Source organism: Xiphophorus maculatus, chromosome 10 (genome assembly GCF_002775205.1).
Source record: "Xiphophorus maculatus strain JP 163 A chromosome 10, X_maculatus-5.0-male, whole genome shotgun sequence".
Classification (NCBI taxonomy): domain Eukaryota; kingdom Metazoa; phylum Chordata; class Actinopteri; order Cyprinodontiformes; family Poeciliidae; genus Xiphophorus; species Xiphophorus maculatus.
Window position 1 is genome coordinate 15,709,118 of NC_036452.1, and position 11,214 is coordinate 15,720,331.

Genomic DNA, 11,214 nt, shown 5'->3' on the forward strand with positions numbered 1-11,214 from the left:
CAAACTTCAGTTTATTTCATTGGTAATCTGCACGATGTACCACCACAAAAACTAAATTGTGAAGGGAAAGGAAATGATACTTGTGTTTATGTTTACCTTTTAATTTAATTTATAATCAGCCACTATTTGGAGAAGCACCTTTCTCTGCACTTAGAGCCACAAGCTTTTCTGTGTAACCTTGTGTTTCTACCAGCTTTGCTCATCAAAAGACTGAAATCTTTAGCAGTTTTTCTTATTTTTTTATTTCAGTATGGTGATACTGAAATCACCACACTGCATCCGATTCAGATCCAATTCTGCAACAAAGAGGAGTTTGGCTCCACCTAGCGTGTTTGAATAACGCAGTCGTGGGCTGATGTATTCGTAACAATCTGAAATAAAGGGATCGGGTCTTGTTACAGTCGTAAATAAGGAATATAAATGTGTTAAGTGTAGAGTTGGGCGACCATTTACAGAGTTGTATCTGTTTACAGCATATTGTTTGTTTTTGTTTCAGCTAGAATTTATTTTTCTAAAGTCCCCCCCCCCCCCCCCCTCCATCCCCTCTGCATTTTTTAAAGCCAAGAAGCTGCAACGGTCTACAATATCAATGTGGATATTTATGGTTCATTGTAAAATACCATTTTAAAATAATATAAATAGTTTTTATGTTAGGTTGAATAACATCTTCGATTTTGTTCTTTTGACGTGCGCAGTGTGTCTTTTTTTCTTTTTTTTACATGCCGTGGCAGTACAAAGGTCCGAGGTGTACGTGAACACCTCAGTCGCTGCGTCTGTGAGAAACAGACGGGAAATCTCAGGGCTGCGTCAACTGACAACAAATGTAAGTTTTATGACTTTATCTTAAAGTTTTCTTATAACTCACTGGGTTGTTTTGAACGAACTAACGCTTACGACATATATATTTTTGCCGGTTTTAACAGCATGTGTTTGCGGTACACTCTGAAATACTATTTTGGTTTCGGTTTTAAGAAGTTTTGTTCTGTCGTTTTTATATAATCCTTTCAGCGACATTAGACATTAAACGTAATTAAAAAAGACTTGAGCACATTAATGACTTGGGCACTTTCGGTTGTTTATGTTTGTTGTAAAGTGATTCGTTAATCCTAAAGATATGAGTAAGCAGTTTTGTAACAATCGAAAGCAAAATTCTAAATGCGCATGAAGGCGTATAAACAATGCCAGGAAGAATGTAGGCTGGCAACACAAGGGAGCTGCTTTCTGACGTTAAACTAGCCGATCTGTGCTCACTGTTTACTGCAATCAAGCTTATGGGCTGTCGTGTGTTTCGTTGTAAGACGGTAGGTCGGTATGGAGACCTTCCCAGAGGCAGCAGCGACTGATCCCCCGGCTTGCACCTTCTCTCAGGTGGTCTTCATCGATATCCCCTACTCATACCCGCCTTCCAGCCCCATCACCTGCCGCTTCACTCTCAATGCTGCCTTCCAGCCAAATCCCAGGGACTGGGTGGGCATCTTCAAGGTGGACTACCTCTCTTACATTTTGTTTACAGTCATAATAAATTAGAGCTACTAGCCAGATTTTTCCTCCTTTTTAAATCAAACTCACGTAAGATGTAGATTATTACTTTTATAACAACTTGTCGTGGTCAGTTTTTCTAGTTAGTGTGCCATTTTGTCCCAAGTGTACCTTTGTATTAAGTAGGTCTCCATACACACAGGCAGGGGTGGGCAACTCCAGGCCTGGAGGGCCGGTCTCCTGCAACTTTTAGATGTGTCTCTACTTCAACACACCTGAGTCAAATAATGAGGTCATTAGCAGGACTCTGGAGAACTTGACTGAACTTGGGAGGTGATTCAGCTGTTGGATTCATGTGTGTTGGACCAGGGAGACAACTAAGAGTTGCAGGACACCGGCCCTCGAGGACCAGGATTGACCACCCCTGCACACAGGGCTCGCTTGACATCACGTGAGGATGAGGACTCCTCAGTGACCTTTGCCTCATGTCTTCCCCCTCTCTCAACCCACTTTCCTGTCTGACACCTGTGAAATAAAGGCCACTAGAGTTGACAAAACCTTTAAAAAAATCAATCAACGTTGCTCATCCTCCATGTTTAGCCATGCTACACTTTAGCCTGTTGTGATGTCATCAACCCAAAAACACAGAAGATTTGTTTTTTTTCCCCCTTAAGGTGTTTTGTAAAATCCTGAAGTGAAAATTCATACTTTGTCAATATACTGTGTTTTATTGCTAGTGGGGAAAAAAATGCCTGCCACTGGATAGTATCTTAAATGAGTATGTTTTTCTGTTTGTTTGTTTTGTGTTTTTGACCAGGTGGGGTGGAGCTCAACAAAGGATTATCACACATTTGTGTGGGTGGAGGCAGTCCATGATGCTCAACAGACAGAGATGAGACAAGCTGTGTTTAAAGGTAAGTTTCACTTTCTCTGCATGGCGAAAGACCTTGTTTCCTGTTTGTCATGTACACTCCTCGTTGTGCGTCACGTCTACACTTTGTGAGCAAAAATAACCTTGAAATCTGACTTTGCAAATAACTGTAGCATGAAGACTAATCCTGTTTTACATCCAGTGGATTTTCATCTGGGAGTGATTTACTTTAAACGTGGAGTTCATAAGATGGTGAAAAATGTCAAATATTTTGAATTTACTAATAAAGTAGCAATTGTAATACTCAGATATTTTTTTGTTAACATGTCCCAAATAATTTTGGTAAAATGGGGAGGATTTAGCTCCGACTCCCCTAAAATTTTCTGAGTAAAACTAGAATGACAGGTGTTTTTTTTGTTTTATTAATTGATGTGCTGCATTTGGCACCTTTGCCTAAAAAAAGTATCGTAGCTTGGAAAACTACTGTATGCTGCAATTCTGCAACCAAGTGGTGCAGTGGTATCTGCAGCAAGGAAAAAAAAAATTCACTTTTTAAATTAGTGAAATTCATGCCCGTGCCAGTTCCTCCTTAAGGAAAAATGCAATAGAGTTGGGTTTATGGCCCAGTCTTCCAACTAGAAAACAACCAAATGAAGCTACGGCGCAGCACCATTTGCATGCAGAACTCTTGTTGGGGCTGTGATAAACAGTTGAACAACCCAATATTTTGTGTTCTATAGTTGGTAATTGGAGATTTTTCTAATAAAAAACAAATATTTAGGAAAATCTGTTAAAACTCTTATCTACAATTTGCAAAACTCTACAGCGGTTTTCTTAGCACATATTGTCTGAGACGTCTGATCAATGTTGATGTTCAGCCATCTGTTTATTTAAAATTTGTTGCTAATTTTTAAAGTGTTTTTAACATTTTTACTGACTAAAAATGTACATATTCATACAAAGATGTATAAAAGTAACAAGGTTACAATCTAGCATAAAAGTTCATCCAGTTTGCTCCTTCACTTTCCTACCAGAGTACTACCTGCCTAAAGACGAGATCGAGTACTACCAGTTCTGCTACATTGACAACAGCGGGCAGGTCCGAGGAGCCAGCACTCCTTTCTGTTTCAGAAATCCATCAGAACAAAACACAGAGAGCATCGCAGATGATGACCTGCTGGTTATCACGACTCAGGTATCCCATGCAAATTTGTACATAGATTTAGTTATGTAAACCTAGCTCACGTAACTGCTGGAAATAACCAAAACTGGACAGCACACTTAAAAAAATCATTTTAGTTTTCCTATTTAAGTCTCAGGGAACTGAAGTGACTTTCCCTACAGTTGTGGTAAGAGCAAATCAAACTTTCCAAATGCTAAGAGACAATCTGCAGTAAACTAAATTGAAGGTGAAGGTTCTGCATTCACACTGCCGTTTGGTCATTTCCATAAAGTTGTACTGCCTGGGATTTATGTAAATAAACATTATTATAAGGAAGTGAGCATATATATGTCACCTATGGTGCTTGTAGTTCCCATTTTGTTGTATTTTATTAATCTTTTAAAGTGGTCTTCAGGTTTTCTGAAGCTCTTTCAAATTTTTCTTGTTAACAATGTGGATAAAGAGCCAATTTAACACTTATAAAACAGACATTCCTCGTGATACATGACTGTTATATCCGCTTTACATCTTTATAATTGGACTTCAACATAATTGGTGATTTAAATTCCGGCTTGTTGATTTCGGCAACTTATATTTAACCACAGGAGCAAGTTGAGCAGAGTCAACGTGAGAAAGCTGAGCTGCAGAATCAGCTGGATCTGATGAGAGCAGAAAACGAAACCTTAAAAAGGGCTTTGCTGAAGGATCAGAAGGATATCAGCAGCTCCAAGGTAAACCCATCAGGGTTCCTTTGCTCATTGTCCAACACAGAGGGTCATTAAACTTTAAAGTGAACTTTGATAAGTTGACGGAGCGTGTTTGATTTGTTCAGGAGCAGAACGACCAGACAGAGGCAGAAATGGCTAAACTGATCAAAGAAATGGATCAGGTGAAGGAGCACAACGAAAAACTCAAGAACACACTGCAGCTGCAGATGAAGGAGAACGACCGCTTAAAGGTTAGTCATCAGTTCGTGGTGAAACTTAAGCTGAATTGTCGGGATGAAAAGCTAAATTTGATGCTGCTGCTACTTGCTAGGAGGAGATGGTGATTGAAATGACCAAGCGGATGGAAATCCAGAAACAAAACTCCACAGAGCAGGAAAAACTGAGCTCTCTGTCATCTAGAAGTAATGAGGTAACATGGTTTCACTTTCTCATTAAACTGGAACGTATGGCAGCCTCTTCCTATGCTCATTTGTATCCATATTATTTCTTAAGGAGAAATATGATCGGGCAGTGATGAAGATCAATCAGATGAAAGAGGAGCACGAGGAGCTGAAAGGGAAGCTGGATGCACAAAGTGATGAGATTGCCAAGTAATGTTTGTACTTTCTGTTTTTTCTTCTGGAAAAAAAAGGTTTTTCTTTTAAATGTCATTGGACATTTTATATTCTGCCCCCTTTACTCTGTTAATCCAAAAAACAAAACAAAAAAATGCATTTCAACCAACTGCCTTCATGATATAACTTGACTTAATAATTTAATCTTAGTATAAAATATAACTGTTCTGTGAATTATTCTTATTATTGATAGCTGCCCATATCAGCTGCAATATATATATAGCGTCCCCATATTGAAAACCTTGTTAGTTGTGTAACCAAACTGATTTGCTGACATATAAGATTGGCAAACCTATTCATACTTTTCCATAAAACTCTGTTTTGTGTGATTTCAGGCTGAATTCTAAACTCAGAGAAGCAGACCGGGACTTGTCAAACATATTTGACCGCTTTCAGCTTCTGCAGGTAGACCTACAGTTCTTCTTTTTTCAGAAGTGCACAGTTTTAGCCTTATTAAGGGTTTAAAATGCGTCCTAGGCGAGGCTAACAGGAGGTCACCGAAACATCCATCAATCGTCGTAAAATGTGTGCTTTCTCATTACCAGGTTGACCTTCAGAGCACCACCAAAGAGAAGGATCGGATCTTTCTAGAACTGCAAAAGCTGCAAAGCGTCAAAGGCAACATGGACGAAGTGAGAAGGGAGAACCAGGAATTGAGCAGGAGGCTTTCACAGCAAGATTCACTGCAAAGGGCTCCACAGGACGACCTCACGGTACTTTTTTTTTTTTTTTTTTTTTTTTAAACAAGGAACTGAATCCCTCTTCAAAATACCGCTGAACAGATTTCAGGTAAACGTGTTGAGGCTTACTGAAGCGTCCTCTTCAGGCGCAGTGTCAGACTCTTTCCAAGCAGCTGCAGGATGCGCAGGCGAAGCTGCTGGCCGAGAGAGAGGAGAAGAGGGCCGTCACCAGGCAATGTGAGTTTGCAGAAAATGAGCTGCGGGACGTCAAGGAGCAGCTAACAAGTTTGGCCCAAAATTGTGAGATGGAGCAACGCCAAAGCAGCAAATTTGAGGTAAATCTAGGTTAATTTCAGTTTGCATTTCTTGCATTTCAAAGAAAAAGATGCTATTTACCTTTAGCAATCTGAAAAGGGAATTATTTTTGCACAAATTTCATCACACATTTAGAGAAGCAACAATATCTGTATTTGTCTTAGATTAAGATGCATTTTAGTCTCAATTTATGTAATTATACTTCAGACTTAAATTCAGTGAGAACTGATGATTTATGTAGTGAGGGTTTAATTTTATTATTAGCCACACCAAGGTCTATTTCTTAATGACTTAATTAAATAAAAACTACAAAAAGAAGCCAAGATGGAACTAATTTACTACTCTAGAAACTAACTCTAAGGGGATACATTTTCTGAGTAAGAAATTAAATATTCAGAGAATTTTCTAATATAACTAAAGTGTTATTTTAATCAAAAGTTTATTAACCTCAAAAGAGATTATAAAATGGATTTATGGTTTTGTCTGATTTTGTCATTGATTGCTTTTTTTGTATTAAATGAACTGAAGAGCCACTGACAGAATAATGTTCATGATGTTTTCCTCTTGTATAATGATGGTCATTCTTCTTCTGTATATTCTCAGATGCAGGTCAGGGAGTTGAATGCAATGTTGGCAGATAAGGACATCGCCATTGAAGATAAGGAACAGGAGATCAAGCTGATCAAACGAGAGAGAGATGAGCTCAGCAGAGAAGTTCAGGTACATGTAGAAAAAAATCTGCACCAAATCCAAATCTCCTACATGATTTCAGAAATCTGAACCATCTTCATTCTCTCAGGTTCTCCAAGGTGACATTGAGAGGCTTCGCTCACATTATGCGAACATCACCTCACCTGTGGCTGAAGAGATGCCCTACTTGCAGCCAGACCCCATCGTAGCAGGCAGCGACGCTCCTGCCATCCAGGACCAGCAGGACATCCTGGGTCAGCCGGAGCACATATACAGCACCATAGGTGAGGAACGGACGCGTGGTCAGGCAGAACCAGGGTTGGTCGTCTGTTGTTCTAAAAGCTTACTCAAATCACAAAACAAGTATTTATTTGAAAATATTTCCAGATGTTTTTTTTCAGATTACAGTCTGATGGGTTTTTTTGTTTTGTTTTTTTCAGAAATAGTTTACGTGTCATAATGTTCAGTCCTTTAACAAAAAGATATTGTTACATTTCTGGTCATTGACCTGCTGGTTTTAATTTGGTACAGTTCTTATTTCTTATTAGGAGCTTTTAAATAACAAAAAATAAAATACTTCTAATATGCTTTCCAGAGAAATGTAAAACATTTATGGTCAAATAAAGCAAAGTCACAAGGCCGTCTCTCTGCATTACTGAAAATCCAGTAACTCAAACACAAATGATCTGCTATTTTGCACATCTCAAAATTTAGACAAACTTAACTGTACATTCACTTTCTACCTGCGAGCTAAATCCCACGATTTCACCTGCTCCTCTCATCTCCATGAACCGCGGTGTCGCCACCATGATGTAGTGTAGACCAATGTAGTTGGTCAGTGCAGCGGTTCAGGTTTGAACTTTGTCCTTTTATTGCATCCTGGAGGCCTCTTGTTATCTGAGTACGGCCTGTCAGGGTTAATGTTTCTGTAACACATAAAACGCAACATGTCGTATTTGTTGTGTTTTCCAGTGCGGCATTAATGAATCTCGAAGCGGTTCTATTTTTAAGCTCTCGTGAGATGGAGATCAAAGTGATTTATATGTAGTTTTTTGACGCAATGCATCATTTCCACGATATTGATGACTGAAAAGACTTTCATAATGCCAATAAATGGCATCAGTCAGTGTTATCTATTGTGTGTTGCAAAAGAATTCATATTGAATGTATTTTATTTGGATTCTATATAACAAACCAAGACAAAGTAGAGCACGATTATGGAGTAGAGGGAAAATGATGCATTGGTTTTCAAAAGTTTTTACAAATACAAACCTGAGAGGTCCGTGTTGTGTTTACGCTCGGAGAACTGAGTCACCTGGTGAGACACTCAATCAAAGGTCAAAGTTCTCCATCTGTCCTTTTTCCAGCTTTGTTTTTAGCTCCGTCCGTGTTCCCATCAACTCTGACCAGTTTTCCCACCTCTTCTGAAGAAAAGCGTCCCCACAGTACCATGCCGACACCACCATGTTTCCACCATGATTGCTTTTCCAACACACTCAGTGTTTTGCAAATAAAAAGCACATTCTTCCAATATTTTTCTGTAGCCGAATACAAATGAACTCCATTCCTTTCAGATCTCTCCTTGTAAAGAAAAAACCCTGGAAATCTTCATTTTCCACCCTTTTCTCTGTTTGATCATATCACTTTTTACAATCTTTAAAAAATGTCAAACATCTTAATTTGTTTTTAACTAAATGACTTCATTCCTTTTCTTTTACAGATAGCTTGGTGGTACCAGCAGATGAAGAGGTGAGTCATATAATTTTCTTCAGCACAAAACATATCAACTTGTGAAACAAACACATTCTATACAGTTAAATACTTAGAATAACTGATCAGGAGCTGATAATCTGTTGATTCGTACTAGTTGGGTCGTTACTGTAAAGTTCTCTGTATAAAGTTACACGTGAGTTTAGTTGCATAAATACTTCAAAGAACATTTATGACAGTGTGCTGCAGACATATTTGAGTATTTGTTTACGTTTTCATGTTCCAGATGTCATTTGTTTGCTTTAGACTCTTTAGTAGCGACATCTGATTAATGCAAGTTAGGAACAGAGATACAGTTTCTACATTCTTAGTCATAAGTTTGTATCCAGTTTTGCATTGAGTTTAACCAAAGAAATGCAACAAATTGTGTCTTTGAGGCAGGCTACTGGTAGTAAAGTCCCTAAAATTGCATATTTAATTTTGGGGTTTTTTGTGTGTATTCACGCAATAATACTTCATCTCTTGAGCTTAGGCGCTTTTATGTTGGAGTGATTAGGTCATGGTTAGGAGACCAACATGGAAAATATTTCACCTAAAATGACCAGGTACTGAACCACAAATAAGGAAAAAAAAATGGAGCCCAGATGCAAAAGAAAAACCAGAAAACACTGAGACCTTAAATGCATTTTTTTAAAAGATTACAAGAAAGTACATCAGCTTGGAAGCAGAGAAATTATTTTTATTGTACCGAAGGAGATATTAGGCACAAATTAGACCTGAATAAGAGAGAGACATAAGACATACAAATGTCTTAGACGAGTCGCAGATTACACCTTATTACATATCAAACATTTTAGCTCATCGGCGTAGAAAAGCTCGAGGCTGTCCCGCGCTCCTACCAAAACACATAAATGGGGAAAACATCCCTCAGCACACATGATCCCTGGATGTCCACATGAGCGACTGTTTACTGTTTATTTTTAAAGTGGACTTAAAACATAATCCCTTCCTCCTTCTCTCTTGACGCCCTATTTCTGGCAGCCGGCGCGGGTGTGTCGTCACTGCCAGGAGAGCTTCCCCGGCATAACCCAGCTGGAGCTGGAGCAGCATGAGCAGAGTCACCGAGTGTGTCCGTTCTGCACGGTGATCTGCGACAGCATGGAGCAGTCCATATTCGAAGACCACGTCTACGGCCACGAGCTGTGAGAGCCGCGTCATCGTCTCTGATGGGTCTCATTGGTTTAAAAAAAAAACAAGAAAAAAAAAAAACTGACGTTAGCATAAGCTTGTCATTTTAGTTCCAGACGCTTCTCTAGACCTGAAACCTGCTAGAATGATAAGCCGTCACATCCACATATGGAGAGCTAAACATCTTGAAATCATACCACATTTATTTCTGCTTTTTGTGTTACATTTCTTCAAGTGACTTAATTAAATGAAAAAACTGCATTGCGTATAATAAACACGTAGGAAATGCCTTAGAAATAATATTATTAAATATCGGGATAGAATAATTCATTTCCAATCATAGATGAATGACCCTTAATGACCAAAATGTTGGGAAACCACAATGAATGATAACCCAGCAGGATTGGTCAGATTTAAAGGTAGTTTGATCTGCAGAAAGTCTGGGCTATTGGATCCTTCAACAACTGCCTGATATATAGATGTGCCAGTTGATTCATTAACTTACCCGTCACTTATCTGTGTAAGTGGCAAATTAGTCCTTTCCTTCTGAGAGCTTCACTGTTCTCATCAATGTCTGTTTATTATATCTTTTAATTTGGCACCATTATTCATCCATGTTCCATATTTACAGGCTAAAACTGAGCAGACTGCGTATGCAGGACAGAGGTGGATTGTTATTTTGTTTTTGGGAGTTCAGATTTAATATTTGTGGGGGGGGGAAAAGACTAAATTCAAAGCTTTTCCTGTATTTTATCGACATATTGAGATCTGAGGCTTAATTCTTGTTTTTATTTTTCTTTATCTAGTAACTTACTGTTTTGTTTTGAAGTCAGTGCCAGCAATGTACAACAGTCCCATAAAACAGAATGTCAAAGCAGTAAAAAAAAGAAAAGAAATACTGATCAAACCAACTATATGATAACTGTAAATTTCAAAATAATCATGTAAATTAGCTTGTTATAAAGTACACCGTTTTTTGTTCTGCTGTTTATAGAGTAATGATATTAGTGATGCTAAGCAGCATTACATTAATAGGATGGATTCCTTTAGTTTCCACACTGTGACTCTCCGGGTCTACAAGTTTAACCTCGGTACTGGTAACCGACCCGTACCAACCTAATGATCAAACGGTAGAAAACTATTGGATATTATTGTACTGGGGGTTTTTTTATATAAAAAATTATTGGTAATATTCAGTAAACATTCATAAAATGAACACATCGCGTTCAATAATTACCATCAGCATAAAAACTGCAACAGACTTGTTTAATTGTTGGAAGTGACTAAAAATGAGTTGGATTTCTGAAATTTATAGAGAATTTGACCAAATTTACTTTGTTTGATCTTAATTATCGCTGAAATATATCAGTTAGTATGATTATCATTATTCAGTAGTCATTGAGAACCTCAAGTGCTTTTGTTTGAGCTTTCTCTTACACAAAAAATACAATTTAGAAAATCCAACAGACCGAAAATCTAAAAAAAAAAAAAAAAAGCCTTAAAAAGTTTCAAGCTGAATAACCTGTGGGACTCTGTGGGAGCAGGGCAGTTACAGCAAACTATTAGGGTTTAAACAGCATTTAGAGGTTAATGTATTCACCAAAGCTTTGCACCTTTGACATTATATCACAAATTCTGGTCTGCCATACTGAGATCAGAGTGTATTTAATATTATCTGATGAATTTCAAGTGCATCCTGGGTGAGAACGAGCGAAACCGACGAGAAGTGTGCATCACGGGAAATACTTTCTGCTGGTTTTGCTGCGTAATAAAAGCT

General features: G+C 38.2%; 1 protein-coding gene across 1 annotated transcript; it reads left to right on the forward strand.

The window, feature by feature from the left end:
- The first annotated feature begins 715 nt into the window (after nt 1-715).
- Nucleotides 716-10,933, forward strand: calcoco2 (calcium binding and coiled-coil domain 2). The gene is made up of 15 exons (XM_014471171.2): nt 716-823; nt 1,299-1,482; nt 2,297-2,393; nt 3,385-3,545; nt 4,118-4,243; nt 4,345-4,470; nt 4,551-4,649; nt 4,733-4,830; nt 5,190-5,259; nt 5,400-5,567; nt 5,681-5,869; nt 6,453-6,569; nt 6,649-6,823; nt 8,260-8,288; nt 9,291-10,933. The coding sequence occupies exons 2-15, from the start codon at nt 1,312-1,314 to the stop codon at nt 9,453-9,455; spliced, it is 1,791 nt and encodes a 596-aa protein (XP_014326657.1). The 5' UTR covers nt 716-823; nt 1,299-1,311; the 3' UTR covers nt 9,456-10,933.
- The last annotated feature ends 281 nt before the right edge of the window (nt 10,934-11,214 follow it).

Excerpts from the sequence above, each read along its gene's own strand:
- calcoco2 (XM_014471171.2), top strand. The coding sequence starts at position 1,312 with ATGGAGACCTTCCCAGAGGCAGCAGCGACTGATCCCCCGGCTTGCACC. Across the intron at positions 4,244-4,344 it reads AGGATATCAGCAGCTCCAAG|GAGCAGAACGACCAGACAGA; the intron begins GTAAACCCATCA and ends TGATTTGTTCAG. Across the intron at positions 8,289-9,290 it reads TGGTACCAGCAGATGAAGAG|CCGGCGCGGGTGTGTCGTCA; the intron begins GTGAGTCATATA and ends TATTTCTGGCAG.